At 42.1% G+C, this 23,168-nt stretch overlaps 1 protein-coding gene and 1 long non-coding RNA gene across 4 annotated transcripts; one reads left to right on the top strand and one right to left on the bottom strand.

The window, feature by feature from the left end:
- Positions 1-217: 217 nt before the first annotated feature.
- Positions 218-23,115, top strand: LOC110976516 (vesicle-associated membrane protein 3-like). 3 transcript variants are annotated; one of them, XM_087147101.1, is made up of 7 exons: positions 269-348; positions 8,406-8,441; positions 9,923-9,977; positions 10,459-10,537; positions 10,867-10,998; positions 14,072-14,093; positions 18,105-23,115. In XM_087147101.1, coding segments are annotated over exons 1-6 (324 nt in total). In that variant the 5' UTR covers positions 269-346; the 3' UTR covers positions 14,092-14,093; positions 18,105-23,115. The 3 variants fall into 3 exon arrangements, with proteins under 3 accessions (XP_022085538.1, XP_087003227.1, XP_087003226.1); XM_087147100.1 differs by lacking the exon at positions 14,072-14,093 and having other exon boundaries at positions 283-348; XM_022229846.2 differs by lacking the exons at positions 8,406-8,441; positions 14,072-14,093 and having other exon boundaries at positions 218-348.
- On the bottom strand, positions 1,829-4,127 carry LOC147796390 (uncharacterized). The gene is made up of 2 exons (XR_015427959.1): positions 3,560-4,127; positions 1,829-2,628 (listed from the first exon to the last, which is right to left on the bottom strand). It is a non-coding gene; the product is annotated as an uncharacterized LOC147796390 (long non-coding RNA).
- Positions 23,116-23,168: the final 53 nt, after the last annotated feature.

The raw sequence follows: 23,168 nt of genomic DNA on the forward strand, positions 1-23,168 counted from the left end.
CCCGCTTAGGGATTTACCTCACGCCCGGCTCCCGGCCAAAATTAGTGCTAAATCAACGGTGGGCGAGCCGTATGTAGGGCACCAGCGACACTTTGGTCTCAAGTGCCCTTGGAGACCCGTAACAAGCGGCTGCAACCATTTCCCTATAGGCTTGTGTGCTATTGCGAGCCGTAGCCGGGTGAGCTGGATACGTCTCGGCCGCCGCCAGCGCCAGCGCGCCACATACACAGTACAGAGAGATGACACAGTGCCCGGATTACGATGACGTCATAACCAATCTCGCCATCTTTGTTCGATTCGCTTCACTGTTTTTTTTTCTGCGGAACCACCGACAACCTCCACCAAAATGTAAGTAGCAAAGTAACTAGGTCCTTATTTTTCCAGCCACGTTGTTGTGGTTGTGCGAAAACGGATATCAAATAAGGGTGCTGTCTTCGTGTGTAAGGTGTTGTTTTTTACAGGGAGAAATTAGGGTTTAAATATTATTTAGTCAACTCACGACGACGTGTGGGACGATCCCAACACTGACCTTCGTATGTATTGGAATGGGATTTTGTCGGAGATGTACGCGAGTGGATCGGTTTTAACTCAATTTAACTGACGTTAAAATGAATTGTGAAATAAACCGCCGCCCGATTATCGTGTTTACTGTGACTGAGCTGAGCACGATGAGTGCATCGCACAAGGTTTATTTTATTGTTTCAGCAAAAGTGATGGGCATTAGCCATGTTAGCCATCATGATTATGATGCCATGAACGAGGAGTGAACAAGTCATGGGCTGATGGGGAGAAATACACATATAGGCCGAGGCCTAATAGTAATAGGCCCTGTTGTAAATTTAGGAAATGGGAGGCAGACCAATTTTGCTGACTTTATTTGTTTTGAATTAGTTGAACATGTTGAAAAAAATCCCTTTGAGCGTGTCACTTTCAGCATGTTCAATAGGCCAACAACTTCCGTAGACATTGTGGAAGAAATAAAAAAATTCACTGGGGTTAAAAAAGTCAGTTAAGACTTTGGAATTGCAAAAGGTCTAGCCTAGCACATACATTTTACACGGACATGACGGAGTGTTTTTTGCCCTGCACAGGCCGTAGTCTGTGCTGGTGGTGCAGGTCAGGCCATAAGCTGCCTCTGAATTATTTGGCTATGATCGGCAGTAACGCACACTCACGCCTATGGAGAAAAATTGCTACTGGTGCTAGCTAGCCCCACACGTAGGGCTGTAGTGGCTCTCTTTTACAATCTGTCTCTTATCTGTCGCCACCACAGCCCTACTTCAAGGCATGTCATAAATGCCTGAAATCCAAACTGCCATGACGGCAGGATTGTCACAAACTTTGAATCCTAATATCTTCCAAAATGAGGATGACTTGACAATTTTACTTACACTGGTGTATGCCTCAGAGTTTGGACTTTAATACGAGCACCCTAAAGCTTTCCATAATTGTAAATTTTCTGATGTATGGCGCCTTGAAAAACCCGGCCTGCAGTATTACATGCTGACCATAGGCGGTGCCATTTTAAAAAACGAAAGTAGAACTTCTTGCGTCAGATTTCAAGGGCACCCGACATGGGCCAGTACATGTAGGCATTTCAGATGATTTCCAAATTATTTCATTACACAGTCAATTTATAGCAGATATGAAAGAGCATATCTTCAGGAGTTTAACAGTGAAAAAATAATTCAAAACGGCCAAGCGGTTCTCAAGATACATCCATTTGAAAATTGCAAACAACTGTCTAATTTTGACTCTCAGGTCAAAGGTCATCCTTTGTTTTTCTTTATAAAGTGAATGGCACCAGGAAAAGCTCACTTAAACAAGGTTTTTCTTCTGTTACATTGGAAGGACACATTTTATTTCTGTCAAAATTGGCATTCTTACAAATTTGCACATCACTACGACAAATTTCCACATTTAAAAAACAAATGTATACCTGATTTGCATATTTAATTGATATAAATGTCAATAAAACGAGATGTCCTGACTCCTGGCAGCTGTAGACTTCGATTAAATTTCTGATGTGGTGGTTACACGTATGTTGGTAAACATTACTGTTTGTCTCATCTTAAATAAAGCCATTTTCTAATTAATTAATCAATATATGCAATGCGTAAAATTGATCAATTTGCATAAATAATCATTCGTGTTTTTTTACAGTACAGCACCAATTATTGGGATTGTTGAGGATCAATGCCACATGTACGTGTACGGTATACTCCTAATGTATTTGACACACCCTGTACTCCTCAGAAACTACAGATGAAAGTTCAATTAAGTGAAAATGATTTGCATATTAATTACCTTTAATTTGAGAAAAAATTGGAACAAGACAACCTTAAGGAATTCTGCAAATATTTGCAGTAAGTAAAGAGAGTTGCGGATTTTTACAGCCCTTTGGGTGCAATGCCAACTGTCACTTTCATATCGCAGAGCTTTGACTCCTATCACACCTGTGATTTTAGTTTTAGTATACTAACAAATTCAATGATAGTTCTGTTTGGATGTAGCTGTGCAGTTCAAGGACGAGTCCATTCTTGACGTGGGTTTGCACTGGGAAGCTTGGTCCATCCTGAGCGAAGTGCCTCCGGTAGATACCAGCTTCCTTGGCATATGGCCCAATATCTAAAAAGTACACACAAAATAATAAGATCAAATATATAGCGTCTGCCATTGAACAAAAGTATAGATTATTTGTATGATTTATCATTAAAGGAAAAGAACAGGCAACAATTTAAAGGTTATTCTGTATTACAATGATACTGATCACTATTGTTCTAGGCATGTTTCAAAAGTAGTCCTAAAAGTAGGAAAGTGTCCATAAATAACATGAAGTAAGTTACTGAGAAAGTTGCATTCTGCTAAAATTCTGTTCAGAATTGCAAAATGATTGGGTAACTTTAAAGAGAAGATTTTTCGAGATAGGCCTAGCAAACATTATTTTGGAGTGACAAGTATTTTTTTATGATCAACCTTAAATTGGTGTAGATCGACCGGAAAGTCCAAACAAAATCTCTAAGTTTAGAAATTGGCTTTGCTTTCTTTGATTATATTTTTTCCTCATACTTTGATAAATAAACCCCATTGAACAATGTCAAAGACACGTTAACGCGGTGTTCACTTCATGACGTGACACCTCAACAGTTTATCACGAAATAGAAACCACCACATGAGATGATTTTACGGAGCACATATTCGTACAATGATGTCATTTTTTAACTTAAAAAAACCCATTACCAAAAGATTGGGAAACTTTTTACTCTTTAAGAATGGTATTAATGATTAATTTTGATGAGCTTATGATAAAAGGACTCGAAATATACGACTGTGATGATTCACGTTTACGAATTTCTTGAACTAGTCGGGCACCCAGACTCCCATTATTATATGTGGGGGCGCCGTCGAGTGGTACGCAGTCTAGATTTAACGTGAACGATTTCTCCGTGCAAACTGCTCAAACGTGGTCCGGAACAAATACATTTCCGGACGCTGTTACTTGGCCAATATTCTTAAAAACTCGTAATCATCAACTAATATAAATATATTTTATACTCACGATGTCACAAAACATAAGATCGTAAACTTCAAGGAGAAACACGGCGTTGAAATGTTGGTTGTGACGTAGCTTCTCAACCACTGGGCCGATTTCGATGTGACAAACACACAATGAACATGAATCCTTCCTCTTTCGGAAAAGACCGGAGGGGTTCGGGTAGCTTTCAAAACACGCTCCGGATTAGCAACGAAAACCCGAATGTCGATCCGATCAAAACCGAACCACTTGCAACCACGCGTGCCGTGCGAGCTTGCACGATCGACGCTGTGACCACTGTGCGGCCAATGGTCACCCCGGGCGTGCTTCCGCGAGGAATTTATTCACTTTTCTCACGAAGTATTTGGTTTTTTGCGCTTATTTTTCGGGGATCAATAGTTGAGATATTTATTTCTGCCATCCTAAAATTTGAAGGTAAATGGATGTAGGGAACGTTAGATATGGGTGTTAAAACTTTGTCATGTTTTTGTTTTTGCATGGGTTTCATGTCACTTTCTCTGTGTGTGTGTGTGCCCGTGCGCACGTGCGGGCATCCGGTCAACGGGTTTGGTGACGTCACTGAATTGCCTAGTACATGGGCCGCATTCATGGGGCTAACGGAGGACACCTAAACATGATCTGGAAATCGGCAGTCACGGAGGTAGCTGACTGGTGAAACTATCAAACGTTCCCTGAGTCTTCAGCAGTTGGCGCACACACATCTCATTTCCCATGAAGAGTGTTGCACACGCATGTACCTTGGCCATGTGTACCATGTTCAGGCAGTCTGTGAAGGACGTGCTTGGTGGCGCACTATTGTGAATCGCTCGTATTACAATTGTTTGCTCAAGGGTTTGGTCGGCATTGTTGTAGCACAGTTGGGACAGGACACCGCACTTCATAAAATTGGATTCACCATCGCAGTTTGGGATGCAATAGAGATGAGTGTACAAGGGCTGTTCCGAATGACCAAATATTTGAATGTTATTTTTCGAGTTTGAATATTCAAATGCAAAATTCATGAAAAGTAAGGGAAAATTTTCTTTTGTTTTAATGAGAAACATTGCACTATGGAGACTTGTTCCAAGCAGATTCAAATGAAAAGCGTCAGAAATCTTACAACAGTTTTAAAAGTAAATTATTCGTTAATTTATTTAGAAGGAATGGAATTTTCGACTGGGCTTATTATAAGTCTTGTTCGTGTCTTAAATCTTGCTAAATCATGGCTGGAGATATTCCAAGATGTAAAAAGCTATTGTATTGATCATAATGTTCAAATGTGTGAGTGATTGCAATTGATTTTGTGTATACGGTTTGTTTATCAACAATCTGACGGTTGGTAGGACCGAATAATCAGATATTCGATCAATTGAAGGTCGAATATTCGAATAGTGAATTATTCGAATTGACTCAGCCCTAGAGTGTACTTTTGTAATCCTAGTGCATTTCCTAATGAGAAAGAAGTACCATCTTTATCAAAACGGCCATCATCTGTCAGTAAACATACCAGTAACAAAGAGCTCGTGTGAATTTAAAGTCTACAGTTACCATTTCATGCACCTGCTGTTGTCAGTTAAGTTCTTAATGATAAAGCTTAATGATAAAAGCATGGGATGAAGAACGTCATGCTCTGTTAACCAAACGTCCCGGTATTCTTCCTTGGAATCTTTCATTAAGTTGCCTGTCAGAATTCAACTCCCACCTACATGCACTTTGTCGTGCTTTCGGAGAGGAGAGTGGATAGGTGAAGATGCAGATTTGAATTTGACATCAAGCCCATGTGCATAATACTGTCAAGGCATTGCTGTTCTTACACATGGTACATTCAAATTATCCCAGTCGTGCATGTTTGTTTAAAACTAAACCAAATACCAGTGAATCTACCTCAGTACAGATATCCGTTTCTTCTTGCATATGTACAGTAATCTTAGCTTTCCTCATTGCATTTTTTTTTTGCATGCATGTACGACATACATGTATGCCACCTGTTAAGTTTTTAGCCAGCAGGACATCTGGGCATTTGTTGAGAGTCTGTAAGCCATTTTGGATGCATTGTTTGCATTACTCAAATGCATGCGGAAGCATATTTAACCTTAGGGACTTTAGACGACTTTTTTATGTGGACACCTGTTTTCAGTTGCTGGCTGAAACCCTACATCTACATGTAGGTGTATACAGGTATGCACGCATGTGTCAGGCGTAATCGGTCAATCCTCGCGATCACCTGATCTGTGCACAGTGTTGCTACATGTATTTCTACAGTGTACCGTCAGCCGGTCACCTTTTCCTTTCTACATGTAATTCACAACAGTGGAAGATTGTCGCCCATATGCACAGCCAAGTTGGAGATGTTATTAGAGGATCAACCTATCGCCCATGTACACAGTCATGCGTACATTGTGCCCAGCACATGCTGCTGTTCCTCAGGCCACGTGCACCAGGGACCAATACATCATTCTCTCATACCTACATGTACGCTGTGCGCTACACGGAGGGCCGTAGTGGTTTGCTTGATTAGGTCAATCTTGCATTGCACCAGTACAGTATTTAAAACGGACGTACACGACTGCACATGTTGAGGTCACAAACCCATACTCGAAACCTGCATGCAAATATACAGGTACATATACACGTACATGTAATGCTATGGTCAGTCCAACACTGTTTGTAGAGCTGGACATGTGTTGACACCTAGAAACTGAAATTCGAGACATTTTCATCCCAGCGGAGTAGTTAATATTATTATGTAAATTTTGACTTCAGCCGAGCGTACCGTATGTAACAAATTAATAAAAATTACCTGCAATGTCATGGAGACAATGGGGCAGAATTCTTTCAAAATGTTAAGCGCTTGCCAAAGTAACTTGTGTATTTAGCAAATTCCAAGGGCTATCAAATCCTGTGCCGCATTTCATGCTGAGCTTCTTAATTTCCGACACTTGAATGTGTTCCAGCATAGTCCAGTGTTCTTGCAGCGCTCAGAAAACAGACTGAGAATCAAATTCAGCACATGTATCTGTGTACATGCACAGAGACATGTACATGTACGCACTGTGCAGTTTACATGCACTGTAGATGTACATGTACATGTCTACATTGGGGGAGTACTGGAAAGGTTTTTTTTTCCTGTCCCCGTCTTGTACATGTTCACAGCTTCCAGCCATTGATCCTCCTAGCAGAATATTGATTTCAGTGTTCGGCTTGTGAACATGCGCCCGTACGAAATGAGAGCTCCAATCCATCCTGTCCATGGGCCCGCTACACAGTGTACGTGTACATACATGTCCATGCACCAGAGTTTCCTGTTTTGAAGATGAGTGAATCAAACCACAGAAGAATCTGGTGTGGTACATGTATTGTACATGGGTACCAGTAGGTTTGTACAAGGACTTGTTTTAGGGCTGAGGGGAAGCCCAGGAGTCCACCACCGACCAGATACAGATATAGAAAGCTCGGGAATGAATTCTAAGTTGGGTATAATATATCGGGGACTGATCTAAAAGACCACTTAAGTATAAACTTGTACAAATGCGGTAGGTAGCACCAACGCATACATTTGGTGATCTTGTGGCTGCACAGTGTACATGTTCATATTACAAGCAAGTGTACACTGTACGTATCCCACACAGGCTGGGCGCTTGGTGTTAATCCGTTTCGCCTGCCGCTGACCGTGCAAGAATAATCACGCTTAATTTGCACGCACGGGTTGCCTCCACGGACGTGATCTATTTTTAGACCTGCTGGCTGAGTGACTCCACCCAACCAAGTGTTTAATTTGAGTGTGTGTCAGTGTTGAAGGGATGTGAGAGTGCCGTAGTGGCATTTGATTCATGAGATTTTTTTTTCTCGCCCCTTAATTAATTAATTACGGACGATTCAAAATGCTCTGCGCCACCAAGAGGTTGCTGGGGAGAGGCCTCTTTTTTTTTTTTTTTTGCAGTGCATTGTGGGGGAAAATGGTTGGCAAGACTTCTTTGCACTGGCGACACTGTGGGCAGGGTATTGTTTTACTGTGGAGGGATCCCAATACGACGCTTTTAGCGTCGATCCGGCACTTCCGCATTTGAAAACGAGGCTGTATGTGTCAGTTTCAATTCTTAATACGATCAGACGAAAGTAAGGAGTCAAGACACAAAATACATAAAGGTATGTTAAATTCAGACTTTTCAGGCTGCAAATTTTTGTGGAAGATTTTTTCATGATGACTTGACGCGTAAAATCCAAAGAAAAAATAATCACAATTTACCGCGAACTAACGTACCTGCGATGGTCGTGTATCTTGTGCAGTGGGCGTGGTTTAAACTGAAGTGGCGTCACACTTACGAACCGGATACTCCACGTTCTGTGTGGACTCCGCGGGTGCGCGCGACGAAGTTCAACACAGAGAGCCTCGGTTTCGATGCAGATATGCGCAGACGGCGCTAATGTGAAATCCCTCTATTGTTTGTCTTGGTTGAAGAGTCTGACGTGTTTAGAGTATCAGTATTAATACAAATATCTTTTTTTTTGTTAGGCACGGACTGCCCAGATCAATCATTCATTTTCACAGATTGTCTATGGACATTCGCTTAAATGTAAATGCCGGCAAGTCGCCAATTTTTTGTCGACCCTAAGCGTGAATATGGCCTCTCCGTGACAACCCCTTCGTGCCGTCTGTATTGTGAATTGGCCGTATTTCGGGTTTACTTCACAAGAACCCGGCTACACATGATTTACTTCAGTACATTCCTGGGTCACATACTTCCCATGAATGTACATGTACTGTACATTAGTGTAATGTACGCAATGTGTTCAAATGTACGCATTTTGTGGTATAACGAGAGTACAGTAATAATGCTAGGAATTTGTCTACATGTACCACGATTTTTAGGGAAGCCCCACCAGCTAATGCTGCTCAGCCGCCAAGGTAATGCATTGTACCTACTGCACGTCACCAGGCATGTATCTGTATATGGGTCACTCCATGAGGTTGGGGCACAATTTGTGACGGTGTCCATTGTTACGTGGGTTCCGTAAAAATGAACAGCTATTTCCCTGCCTGTGGATTCCAAATTAGACATCTTGCAAGGCTGAATACAGGGTTGTGTGTTATTTTTACAGAGTAAATGACCTACTCTGCAGGTCATGACAGGTGGTAAAAGTTACTCATGTAACAAGGACACCATCACAAATTGTGCCCCAACCTCATGGAGTGACCCATATGTAAATGGTTCCTCCCTAGCCCTTCTCCCCGTATCCCAACCTACCCTGTCCCCTTCCCCCAGTAACATTACTCCCACTAGTAGCATTTTAACCATGTTTCTGTAACAAGAGTGTAGCCCACGCCCATGGTGAAATCACAAGTTACCTGTGTGTTAAACACAGTATATTACATGTACATGTATGCCTGTGAATGTGAAAGGTTAAATCCTGCTCATTAGCAATGTGATTTTATTACATCCACCATAATCCAAAGGTTAGATTAATGTAAGATAAGTACTGTATGTTTCACATTTGTATTTTTACATGTTAGCTAACAGTGTACAGTGTAGGTGTATTTCAGAATTTGGATTTCAGTCCCTACATGTAAATTCATGTCGTAATTAAGCCAGTTGTGGGTTCGTTCTTGAATCCATCATGGTACCAGAGTCAACAGTTATTTAATTTTGATGGATTTGGATTATGTAGAATAACAAAGGTAAGCCTAGTTGGTTCCACTTCCATGTACCAAAGCTACTTGTAAGTATTTCACCCCAGTACTAATTGTGCCCTGAGCCTTACCTAGATAAACTGTGCATATAGATGTACCCTGACAGTGTGTGGTGTGTATGTGAACCACGTGAGCAAAGTTGACATTGTGAACCACTGTCAATGCTAATTGTACACCAAGTGTAATTGTTAATATTTTTTATGTCAACTTGTACTGCACCGTTGATCATTTTTATGGAAACGGCGCATTATAAATTTTCAATTATTATTATTATCATTGTCTGTGTCAAACTGGTCGTCTTTTAATGTCCTGCCAGTGTGAAAGTGTGCAGGGTTGCTGAATTGAAGATGATGGCTTATGTTTTGTGCTAGTATTTCGATACCTTCTAACGCAACTGATTGGTTTGATGAACGCATGTGTAATTACGTACGGATAGGTGTAATTTTGAAGGAGCCAGTTTTGGTATTCCAACAGAGCATGCTCAAAGTGAAGCAAGTCACTCGTCATTTTGAATGATCAACGCGTTCGTGAGATCTGCCTCGTCGGTGCAACCTTATGCCGACATACGTACTGAACGTGTTCAGCTGGCACGACATCTGTTGTGTTCATCCGGAATGACCTTACCTTGTTGTATTACTGAGCTTGCGTATTTAAAATTGTAAGAAATTGTAATTGGTTTCTTTTGTTTGCCTTCAAAGGGCCGCGCCACCAACTAATAAGAGGTTACAACAAACCCAAGCCCAAGTGGACGAGGTAAGATAAGAGGGGGGCAGAGCAAATTTCTCTTCCAAAAGAAATCAATCTTGTATTCTGTGTCTCTTTTACCATTTTTAATGATTTAAAACTGATCTATTTCAAAATATTCAAGTTATTTTGCCTTTTACCTTCCGTCTCTGTCTGTTTTAAGTGTGAGGTGGTAAAATTTAACAGAAAGGCCAGAGGTGGTCACTGAACGTTAGTGAGGTGGGCCGCCTGACGCTTGAATAGGCAGGGGAAACCCTGCCATAAACCCTGCCGGGTACCCAGCACATGCAGAGACAGAATATTCTAACATAAATTGGTGGCGCACGAACCAATGTGCACGTTCAATGAGTTCCCACCAAAGGACCGTCCTTCTTGGGGTAAATGCGCGGCGTCTGTTCCTGCACAAAGTGGACAGTCCTCTCTTACTGCACCAGAACATATACGCAAACATTTATTACTTCCTATAACGATGCTACTGTTTTCCACATAGGTGGTGGATATTATGCGAGTGAACGTAGACAAAGTTCTAGAGAGGGATCAGAAGCTATCAGAACTGGACGATCGCGCCGGTGAGTGAACCTGTTAGGGGTCATGATCTTTAAATGTGATCTCTTCTTTCCTGAATGTGCTCCCCACGTGTTGTGTGCTTTTGTGTTGTCTCTGTCCCAGAAAACAGGTCATTACCAGCAAAAACTAAAGAAAACAGATTTGGACCCTGGAGTGACCCGGTCCCTCATTTAGCAGTCAAGACACAAACACAGCTTTGTAAATAGTTGTTTCCGTGTGGCACATTTGATCCAGCTCTGTTGAAGTCGGCCGGGTTTGTTGCGGGATGCCAGTCAGCTCTTTGCTCTTATTCCGTCCGCTTTTTAATTTTAATTTTTTTTTTTTTTCCCAGATGCACTTCAGCAAGGGGCCTCGCAATTCGAGACAAATGCCGGCAAGCTGAAGAGGAAATATTGGTGGAAGAACTGCAAGATGATGATCATTCTCGCCATCATTATCGCAATTATTCTCATCATCATAATAGGTAAGGCACGCCCTCCTTTTAGCTCCACCCTCTGTAAGGAGTGGCAAGCTATAAAGCCAAGCCGGCATTACCTTTACCCTGAAGGACTCGATAGAGGAGTCAGTACTATTGTGGGCTTAATTCGCCAGATGGCCATCGTGAATCATGTTCCCCGAATCCACTTCATATGTTGGACACTTTGAAAATGGGAAGGAGCCTGATTGTTTTTCTATACTTGTAAATGCGTCCTCACTTTCAAAAGTACTTTCCACTTGAGCTGTAAAAATAACACGACTTTTCATCCATAATTTGGGTTCACCTATTGGAACACAGAGGCGGTAATCTGTAATTTACCCCATCGCATCTTCCTCATTCCTACACCAAGTTAGTAGAAAATAGTTTACAGGGATCGCCTTACTGGTAATTTAGGATGGTCAATTAGTGAGCTAGGCCAGTCGAGTTCTCTTGCCACAAGTAGGCATACTGTTCACAGAAAGTGCACAGTATTACAAATTTCTGTACTGTCATAAGCGACACCTCTTAAGATCCAAGACCCTTGAAGACCATCACAGCACCCCCACTAGACTGTCACGACCAGCACAAGACCTCCAGGTTTTTAAGGATGTGCATGCCTAAAATCTCCAGGGGCATCAAGACCCATATTTATGCGTTAAGGCCATTTCATACTTAACGTGAATTGGAAAGTGTAGCAAGCTGGACGTCACTAAATGTATGCAGCAAAATTCGCTTGAGTTGGCATGCGTCCAACTCTTGGGAATTTGCGTCGTGTATATTTGATCTGACGTCACAAAATTGAATTCCTGTTCACTTTTGCACCAAGTGTGAACCGACGTTTAGTGAGAACAACTTGGCTCTTCCCTCCTCAGTCTTGAGAAATCTTCCAAAGCACATGTTCTGGATTTTGAAGGACTTGGAGCGGTTGAGTTCCACACACAGTCGATAAAGCTTGTCCACGCCTGCATGCGCCGTATTTCTTCACAGTGTTGTGTCATTTGTTTCTGAGGAGTTTCCATTTTCTTGATTGCCATGAATCAACATCTGATCAGGCCCAAATTCTGGCTTTGCACGAAAAACATGTTTGAACATGGCGTACATGTATTTGTGATTATCTATGGCACTCTGGTTAGCTCAGATCTTCAAAAAGTTCTTTTCTCGATTGGTTTTTGGCGAGGAAGCAAAAGTAGTGTGCAGGACTGCAGGTTTGAGAGTCAAAGTAAATACGGCAGTCTTGCTGAAAAAGTCTTCACTGTTACAGGAATTTGTCATTGTTAGTCCCTATCTAAATCATTTTTATTATTTATTATTAGAATACCCTACAGTTTATGTAAAAGTTTGGCATGTAGGAGCCATATTTCCTGCATGCCATTTAAGAAGTGGTAGTCAGAACGTGAAACGAGAATCAAAACCTTCCCGTGTAAAGCCCGATGTAGACTGATCTGCCAAACAAAATTGGAAGCCGTCACTGTGGTGGGGCCGTGCTCGCTGACAGGTGATGGCATGCGTTATGTGTCTCTCTGACCAATGAGGCCGGTGTGATTTTCCCATTTTGCACACATGTCGAGTTTCAGAATGACCGTGCTAGTTTGGTTCCACCACAGCCGTGGTGTCGTTTCTGATGAATCTACAGACCAAGCTGAGCAGGTGCCACAACTTGGGTGGTGTGAAACGTTAACGCATTGTTGAACTTCAGGCATAGAGAAAAATATAGAAAAATCAAGACATCGGACTGGTGAAAGGGGCATGTTAACAGGGCAGCCTTGTATTTGAGTCCATCACAAGTCCCTGTAAGCCCATCACAAGTCTATCACAAGTCATTCAATCTTAAGCCAATTCACAAACTGTTCAAATGAGCTGCGACAAAAGCATTCATTTGTCACTGTTCACCTTGTGAAGGGACTTGTGACTGGACTTGTGAAGGGACTTGTGACTGGACTTGTCAAGGGACTTGTGACTGGACTCAAATACAACACTGTACTAGGGCATGCCACCTGCTCATGTGCCTGGTCCCATGACAGAAGTAAATCCTAATTTTGATTGGTGGATTAGCCTATCATCTGTGACCATATAGTCGCCAGACTTTACAAAAGGTGGCAGAATTAGGGACCTGACTACTTATATGGGTCACAGACTTCACTGGCATGTATATTGTAAAGAAAAAAAAACACTTTCTTAAAGAGCAGTTTTAAATGGTCAAGTAATCTCTTTGCCAAGTCTGATGCATTCACAATTTTTTTGGGGGGGGCACAGTTTTGTTAGGATCACATGTGGAGTCATTTCAGTGGTCACAGTTTTCTCAGAAGACGGGCTGCCCATCTCTTGTCGTGTTGTTTTTTTTTGTTCAGTTTGAGAATTAAGTTCCTGGTATTTGCACAGTGGTGAGTGATAAATTCAAGATACACCGTACCGGTATTTTGAGAAAAAATGAACTGTAATTTTGACCTTGAGTTGATAAGCCGTGTCCAAAATACTAGAATATGTCTACAAAATGATGGGCACACTGGAATCCACTGGCTACAAATTGCAACCATTACATTAACCAGCCCCACCCATAGCGGTTCAGTGATAGCCTTACAGATTAGTTCATATGTTCATGATTTTAACATCAGTTAATTTGGTTCATGTAATCAAAATCAAAGAAGCACTGATGTTTGTCGTGATGCTAGAAATCTCTCGTCATAGTGGCCCAAGTACAACTCTGAAGTGATCTTTCATAGAAATGACGAGTGTAACTCACTGGTGAGAAAATAGTGGTCTTTGGAACTACTCACACATGACTCAATTTTTGAGACTTTCTATTCAAGTGCCAGTAGCGACAATCTTGTGGTGAATGTAATTACTGTGTAATGTGTGGCGTTGCATTGAACATAATGAATTCATACATGTAGCTACCAGTACTGTTGCGAGAACTCATCTCAATGTCATGTTTGAGTAACCATCGGCTTTGACATTGACCATGCCTCTGTGCTTTTTGCTTCCTTTTTTTCCATCTCCCTGTCTCTCTTCCTTTTTTCCCTCCTTTTGATGGATGCATTTTTTCCCCCCACTTCGCTTTTTCACATGTTTGCCTTTACAGTGTGGGCTACACAGGGCTAAAGGTATGCTGACCCAAGTTTTATGAATAGAGGCTTTGCGTGGTAGCCATCTTGCATGGCAGTTCTTTTGTTCCACAGGGAAATTTCCTCTGTGCGTACCCTGTGGAATAAGAAAACTGCCCTGCAAGATGGTTACTGCACAAAGCCTCTTTTAACAGCTTGTTACCTTGCGCACGTGCACAGTGGAGTATGTGGAAGGCGTTGGTATTTGTTAACAGACTGATCGCACCAGACGCGGTCACTGCACATGCTGAAACTCCTGGTACTTTGAAAAGTTGCCACGCCCAGTTGGTAGAGCACACAGCCACCTGTGCATGAGCGCTGTACCACTGCCATGTAGTGACGGCATCTTACAGTGGTTGATGGATGAATCCATGAATGGGAGTGTATGAAAACTTCAACTGCGAAAGAGAAAAAAAAAACTTGTAGCTCACCTATCTTCATCCGGTACGTTCAGAGAAATTGGATAGTTGATAGTCATTCATTCAAAAAGTGGAGGGTTAACAAACACGGTGAAGGCACGGCCAGCCAGAGTTGCAAAATTGCTCGCTTTTGTGTGGTCATTTGTGGCACGGGCCCCCCCCCAAAAAAAGGACATTGTGTGTCATCGGGCTAGGCACGCCGTCTCTCCATACTCTTCACAGTGGTCATGCCCCTTGACCACTGTGGCACGAACACAAACCACCGACCACCACAAAGACGGTGGCCGACTGCTTTCCTGAAGTTTAGGCTAGGTCGCCTGCATGAGAGCAAAGAGCAAATTTTGTGATTTGTAGACGTGCATGTGATGCCTGTCCTCTCTGTGGCAGCACCAAGCAGTCACGAGGAGGAGATTCTCTCTTCCCCAAGGTCCGCCCCCCTCTCTTTCTTCCTCCTCCCATTCATGGATTCACCCGGCAAGACCAAAAACATGGAGCACTAGACCAAAAGGACAACATACATTTGACACATTTTCTTTGGCAAAGTGCCCTGATGTTCTTACAGTGGTAGAAAGGGCTTGGATGGGGGCGGGGTCAAGGGGACGAGGTGGGAGGACATTGCCAAACAGCTATCCAAAGGCGAGATTGAGAGCACTGAGACGAGACTGCTCAGTCAGAGTTTTGCCGTCTCTCTCATCCCCGCCTTCTTGGGGTGCATCCCTCCCACCGATCCTTTAAACTCCGCCCTCTCAACAGTCTCCCCTCCCCCCCAGCATTTGGTGCCGCCACAGGTTGTGGCACGGCGAGATGCAGCAACCCGTTATGCGTGTAGTGTATGTTCAATTTTGCCCGGACATGTATGCACCAATATCTTGTGAATTGGCTTGTATGGCATTTGTGCTTGATAGAATGTTTCCTTTCAGCATCAAGTCGGCATGCGACTGCTTGTCTACCTTACTTGTTCGTTCTTTTGTACCATTAACATAGGTGTACATACCTGTAAGCGATAACTTGTACTCATGTACGTATGGATGCAATGAACACATGTATGCACCTGCCGTTCGGGTGACCAATTATTGCCTTCACGGTCGCACATGAAGTAGAGGTGTACATGCACATTGTAACTCGGGACGGTACATGTTGGTTTTCAAAGAAGTTAAGCCAGGCAAAAGGGAAAGGAGACATTTGGCACTTGAAAAAAGGAACTCTTGGAGCACAGATCATCGCACAAACTTTGTTCAGTGGGACACATGCAAATGATGGGTGCGGAGGTCAGAGGTGAGATCTCAGAGGTCAACACAAAGGTCACAGGGTTGTTTGTCGCACGGAGTCCTTTATGTGCAGTCTTTACTCAGCCATTTATATACGTACCGGTACATAGTTGCATTGTTTCCTCCATGGGTTCTTGCAAACCTTGGTAATCAAAGAGAACAGTTCATTTTCTTATTAAATATCCATGGGGGGGGGAATGGTGGCAGAGATTTTTTTTTATTGTGTTTCTCAGAAAGTGAACCCCGGCTTTCATGCTCTGATGTTAGATCAATAAACTGTAGATATTCTCCGCTGAGACCCCTCCCCCGACCCCTCTTTTCTTTCGTTCCAGTGTGTTTGTCGGCTTCACAAATATGGCATGTGGTGCATTCTGGGATTCCAACTGATCATCAACTGCAAGCTGTAAAATGCGCCCGCTCATTTTTTTTTTCCCCTTCCGTTTTACGCGGCACTGTTAACCAGCAGACAATGCTTTTGAACCCCACCTGCAGAATGTCGCGCCAGTGAAGTTCTTAAGGCGGACAGTTGCTCGTTCAACATACATGCACAAGCGCCTGTCTCAGTATTTCCTGTGATGTGCATAAAGTCAGTTCCCAGTGTAGGGTTGGTCGGCAAATATGGGCGTCACGTGACTGAAACTTTTAATTTGGCCTGAACAAATACCACACCACCTGTAACCCACTAACAATAAACCCTAACCTTTTGTTGCTGAAATAGCTCGCATACTTCAGCCTTCTTTATCTTCCCAGACATGTAGTGTGATACTGTACATGTAAAAATACACGTAGCTGTCTGTAGCGGTCTTTTGTTGTTTTTTTTACCGTAGTCCAAGATCCTGAAGATGTATTAATCTATGTGTACATCCCTCACCAACCATTCAAACAACCCTCGTCACCCAAATCGAGGAGAGTATCCTACCTGTATCAAGTTTGCAGTTGTCCAAAAAAAAGACCAGTACTTATTTCACATTACCAAAAACAGGACGAGGGCCAGTTTTACCCAATTTTTGCGGAGCACCGATAAAAAAGAGGTTTTGCCCTGCAAACGTTGGCAGCCCACATGTACAAAATCGTACCACATTGTGCTTTTGACGCAAGTGGATCCCAACTTACTTTGCTCAGTAAGAGAAATTGCAGAGAGGGTTTTTTTTTTTCATCTCATTTCTTTGTTCGTTTCCTCCCATGTAGTTGAGCCTACCTACGCCAGCCAACTTGATTTAGCCTGTTTTGCTCCGTGAAGTCCCAGTTCTAACTATTAACGCCCAGTTTACTGTTACAGTAGATTTTTAGCAGTACATGTTCTGTTCACAGACCGCTTTCCACAAATTGGCATGTGTTTCCGATGTTCGTATAAATAAATATTATTCAGTTGACGTTGATGCTGTCCCTTTGTGCCCGAAACCTCTGCCTCAAATAGAAATGTCTAGTTAGGTAGAACTGTCAAGTAGACGTGTATTCAAAACTGCCAGTGACGTACCAATGGCATGTATAGAAAATGGTACCTCTCCCTCATCAAACCAATTGCCTTTGTGAATCCTGACGTGCTGAGTACCGGTATTTTCCCCATTCAGCTGTGTTTTGTACATGTACCTACGTTACCCCTCTCCCCCAATCATATAATGCACGATATGCCGCAGAGGGGGACCCCCCTATATTGTGTTTTCGTTTGTGTTGATGGAATCTTTGGAATTCCTTTCAGATTTCCGAGGGGGTGCAGTAGGCACAATAGCCTTAGGGTATACAGCTTATGCATCACATGGGGGGGTCCCCCTCTGCCACATATCGTGAGGGTATACCCCCAATGCAAACATGCATTCTGGACAGCGTATGGTCTTGTGGATTTCGTTTTAATAGACTGATTGTGCCTACTAAGTCATGTGACCTATAGTGGGCATATTCAATATCAACAAACACAGTGTTCACCAAAAGCAAAGTGTTTCGTAAGTATTATTTACCAAAAGTAAAACCAACGGACTACTGATGTGCTGGGTACCATACCGTAACTTGGCTGTATTGGTTGCTATGGGGTTGATACCCACAATAGGTCACGTGCTTTAGTGGGCATAATCGTTCCATTGGTTCCCAAACAATCAAATGTGTAATCAGATATACTCCATGTGTTGATTGCTTGTTTAAACATATCTGTACCAAACTCCACCCTAAATTCACCCTTTGCGATTCAAATTTTATTTATTTATTTTTTTTTTTTTAAAAAGAAAGGAGACGGGGCGTGAGATGGGCAGAATATTTACTGTCGCTTTTGTGAGACAAGCGCGCATAACCTAAGTGATTTTTGTTTTCCTCACTGTCTGTTTCATTCACAGTCGTAATTGTGGAAAACACAAAAGGTAAATAGAGAGAGTCAGGGGCGACGAGTAGTACGGGAGGCGTTCCTGGAACCCAACGTGATGAGGTGGTGGAAGAGGAGTTCAGAAGTGCTTGCCAATAGAAGTCAACTCTCTTCATCTGCGTCTTTCTCTCCATGCTCCCTGTTCCACCCCCTGGTCCATCCTTTTTTTCCCCCCTGCGTGTCTTCTGTCGGTTAAAATATACATTGAGTAGTTTTCCCAATCTACAAATGGGATTCAGCAGTTCTCGTGGGATTTGATTCATCGATAACTCAAGTAATGTATACTTCTGTACAAGCTAGTGGTATTCATTTACTTCCGGAAAAATAAGTGAATACCAGAGGATGTCTGTAACTCTCTTCTTGGTAAGAATCTCATAGATGTGTCAGTTTCTGGCACAGTTTTCACAACCCTCATTCCCGTGCTTTCCCCCCCCCTTACATTTGTGAAGCCTTTGATTTTTCTGTTCCCCATATGTCGCGATGCACAGAAACTTGGGTCAGTCACATGTAGCTGTCAAGATCAACTCTTGATACCAAGTGTCCTGGTTCGTAGGACTCTGTGTGAGTCATTCATGTAGCACAGTGGTGACACTAGGCACCAGACCCAAAGGCTAGTCAGAAATGCTCTGATTTTACATTGAATGCTTGGGTTAAAATTCAGAAAAATTTTCCTTCAGTCAAAATAGGGATGATTCCAGAAATAAACCTAAAAAGTCTGGACCCAGAAACCGTTAGAAGACAAATGGTGTCCCTTTCGGGTGCATTGTTGAATTTTAGATTGCCCTAACCAATCAGAGATACAGGAACTTCGAGGCTCGTTCATTCGTCGCTCCTTCGACTTTCCTTCGTCCGACCACTCTCCACCCACGTGCTTCTCCCTCTCTGCCCAACTTGACTCAACCCCGCCCTACCCCCCATTCTACCACGCCCTACCCACCCTCCCTCTCCAGCTCATTTCGATCCCCTCTTCCCATTCTGTTGGCATTATTGAGAAGTGTATATTTCTCTCTGTAATGTGTATGCATGTAAATGTTCGGCATATCCACTTCAGTCCTCTTTTTTAGCTGATTATAAAGAGATAAACTTTTTTTTTGTTTTAAATTGTGGACGTCACTGTCCGTATTCAGGTTTACCGAAATTTGTAGTGAAAAACTTCGAATCAGCCAAACAATTTAAGAAAATATTTAAGATATGCTGTTGTAGTCATAATCTGTATCTTTTAACGATCTGTCAAAGTTGTTAACACAATTTAGAAGCGATGAGAAACTTACAGAAGTCATATATGTAACAACTTTTTTCCCCGCGTCAGAGGAAAGTTAATTTTGCGAGATCTTTTTACACCCAGAGATAATGAATGATGCATTTCACTGCATGCATAATTAAGGCCCGAGTAAGAAAGAAGGCAAACACAGCCACAGTGTTCCTATTGTGAGAACTACCGAGACCAACTCGATAGCGGAAAGCGATAGTGGTTAGTGGAAAGTTGCTTTCACGTTGCCCAGGGTTAAAGTAAAGGATACCCAAGTCACAGATTTGATTTGTCGTACACGGTGGCCGCGTAGTGTGTTCCGGCAGACTTACACATGAAATTACAGATTGCTTCAGACAAGAGGGCACTCATCCAAATAGCGCACAGAAGAAACATGCAGGCATTCCTTCAGTTTTGGTATTTTCGCCTAGTCACTCTACAGTCCAGTGAGTTAAGGTCGGCTTTGAACAGTTTAAAGGGTTACAGAGATAGAAAATATTTAGTTTACTTGAAGTATTTCAAAATAACAATAAATACGTAACCATTTCAAAAAATCATAAATTTAATGTTTACCCCATGAATTGTGACCGAAAGATGAACAAAAATTATCCTGCGTTTCCCGCCCACAAAAAATCCCCTTTCGACTGTTCGTGCTCCCAGGCTGATTGGATGACGTCATCGCCAGAACAATGCATGTACAGTGTACATGTACATAGCGCATAGTACATGCAGTATCGCTCGCAGTAGATCACGTTGTGTTTGATGTAGCGGCCAAGCTACATCAAACACAACGTGGTCTATTGCATGTGATACTGCATGTACCGTGCACTATGTACATGTACACTGCACATGCATTGTTCTGGCGATGACGTCATCCAATCAACCTGGTTGCTTGAGCGGCCAAAAGGGGATTTTTTGTGGGCGGGGAAACGCAGGAACGTTTCAATCATTTTGGGGTCACAATTAATGGGGTAAACATTAAATGTATGATGTTTTTTAAACGGTTACGTATTTATTGTTATTTTGAAATACTTCAAGTAAACTAAATGTTTTTTATTTTTGTAACCCTTTAACGTTGTTAATCAGTTTCATGGTTACAGATTTTGTGCTTTGTGTGATGCTTTAGTCAAAACGCCGGCTTTGCGCAAAATGTATGGAGAAAATAATAAGCCAGCGCCTTAAAATTACGCAGATTCTTTCAAAAGAAATCTTTGTACTCTGTTTGGCTGAGAGCAAACGAGGGCCAATAATTTGATGAAAGGAACCGATGACTTCACCAATTTCCCTGATGAATGATTGTCACTTTTTGTACCATGTTTTGTTCTGATGCTTTTTTTTTTTTTAGTCTCGTAGCCTACATTTGACTTGAGCTCGGTTGAAGCACATTAGTCTGACGTTATTATAAAAGTACATGTATATTTAAATTATGATGTAGGTATTGCAGATTTGTTCAATACATGTATAATGTGAGCTTGTATCGGTGTATTAAATATTGTAAAAATAAAAAGAGCTATTTGTGTCAAAACATTTATGATAAATTTGATGTGTACCCTAGTGAGTTGGCATGCGAAAACAAATTTTTAAAAGTGGCTCCTTACTTGTTAGATGAAAGTAACATCATCCACGCTGACTTGGAAATGTGTAATTTCAATAAGCCATTTTGTGTGCATTGGATTGAGTTCAGCAGTCTTGAGAATGGAGGTACGCGACGCTGGCCTCGCCAGGTGTCCACTTGGGCCAGTGCCTGGCACCCATTGGAACATCTGTCATTGTATATAATTAAAGAATTGTTGATTTGACTGGCGCATTTCTACAAGCAAGCTTGAGGGCAATGCATCAGATAAACACACATTGAAAATTGCTCACAGAGGAGAGAAAAGAACATCGTCCTAACACCGCCAGGACAGGGACAAATCAATGTTGATGATGCTTGAAATTGTGCAACAAAAAAAAAAAAGCCTTCAAAATGGCAGTTCCTTGAGGTTGCCTTGTGTATAAAACGAAATCTATTCCTACCTGCACTAGCGGTCATCCAACTTACGAGCGAACCACTCGGTGCCGAATTTCCAAAAATGAGTAGCAAGCTAATAAGGAAATTTCTGCAATGTAGAGATGAAGAGTTTAGAGAGAGAAAAGAGGAACGAACGTGAGAATAGCTCGGCTTGAATTCCTAATGTATAACATGCGTCTGTATTTGAATTCAGTGGCTTTCCTTTATTCATTCCAGAAATGTAGCTGTACATAAGAAAGATGATACCGTTGTAAACGTGGCTGTGAGTTGTTTCCTGTATTGGTTTTCTTTATTGATTGAGATTTTAAGAAAAAATGCAGTCACATCATTTCTCTTGGTGGTTCTATGGGTCTTAATGCTGTATAGTATATTCATATAGTCCAGTCACTGTTTGTGCTTGTCTCTTGGTCATTTGGCAGCTAAATTAATGATCTTGTTCTGTTCAGTGAGCAGTCACACAATGTACGTGTTGTACTGCTGGGTACAGACGTTTTCTTAGTGTAGACATTAGCCGTGTCTGAATTGAACGGCTGGGGCTAGCAGTAACATGCGCATCTGTGGGAAGTGGCTGCAAGCCACCAGGCATTGGCCTCCATAGGTGCGCGTGTTGTATCCAGTCGTAGCCGTAATTATCAAGGTGTCTGGTTGAAATAGCATGCACAATGTCTAAATTTTATGGATTCCTTGCTTGGCAATAGAAATGCATCTCTTCTGCTCACAAGTCCAGTGTAAATTGACCATTGCTTTTAAATACATGTTCCATATTGTTGTCATCACTTTTTTCATCATTTTCCTGTCAAGGATTCTTTTTCCAAACCAATGTTTGAATTTTTCCCTTGGAAGTCTGCCCTCCACTTACGGTGGATATGTTTTCAAATTTTGAAAGTCTGTCGTTAATCACGATCTGCTAGCTATGAATGATCAGGCTGCATTCCAGTGACACAGTGGTCCTTGGTTTCGTGCATCCTCCAAATGTCCAATTTTCATGATCTCTCGAACCAACAATTTTCATGTCCTCATCAACTTGCCTGGTGTGTTCGACCTCATAGAACATGCATCACAGGAATTCAGAGATATACACCAGCAATGCATGTATGAAGTCTTTGTTTCCAGTAACACTGGGTTTCCCTAACTTGTTGGCTTGTGCAATGTTTTTCAGCAATGTAGATCTTGAATGCTCTGCCCAATCCTGGCCTGTAGGACAGTTGCTCGGTATGTGTTTCAGTCATCTCTGTTGTGTTTTAACGGAGTTGTGTAAAGTATAATTTTTTAGTTTATTGTAAGTCTAGTTACTGATCACAGTTATGGTCTCAAGATGTATGAATCATAGATCTCATGAAGTAGTTTATGACTTATGCCAGATGATGTGCACAAGGACTAGACTGTTACCCTGTAACGAATGAAAGTTTGGATTCAGGTTTTGTTTTCTTGGATGCATTGGACAGTTGCTGATAAATAGAATCTTTTCCATCTTGATTTTGCCTGTGCAGTACAATTCAATGTCATGAAACAGAAAGTTGGCCTTTTTATGCAGATGCCATGTTTGTCCAGTTTCTGAGCTCTCTTCCCGACAAAAAAATACAGATGTCTAAAAAAAGACATCTGAACAAGCAAAGATGGCTTCTGCATAAAGAGGCCCACAATTAGACCAGCCCCTCCAAGAGAAATGTTACATTTGATGCAATTCGATGTCAATAAAAACATATATCTGTATAACAAGGAAAACTGTCTTCCCCAGGTTGTCACTTTGTTGGGACTGTAAAGTTGCATCGTCGCTT

The sequence above is a fragment of the Acanthaster planci genome, linkage group LG16 (assembly GCF_054643075.1).
Source record: "Acanthaster planci isolate LZ-2023a linkage group LG16, COTS_SCS, whole genome shotgun sequence".
NCBI classification, from domain to species: domain Eukaryota; kingdom Metazoa; phylum Echinodermata; class Asteroidea; order Valvatida; family Acanthasteridae; genus Acanthaster; species Acanthaster planci.

Bases quoted from the DNA above. Each gene is read 5' to 3' on its own strand.
- LOC110976516 (XM_087147100.1), top strand. The intron at 9,978-10,458 runs GTAAGATAAGAG...TTTTCCACATAG, and splicing joins CCCAAGCCCAAGTGGACGAG to GTGGTGGATATTATGCGAGT. The intron at 10,538-10,866 runs GTGAGTGAACCT...TTTTTTTCCCAG, and splicing joins AGAACTGGACGATCGCGCCG to ATGCACTTCAGCAAGGGGCC.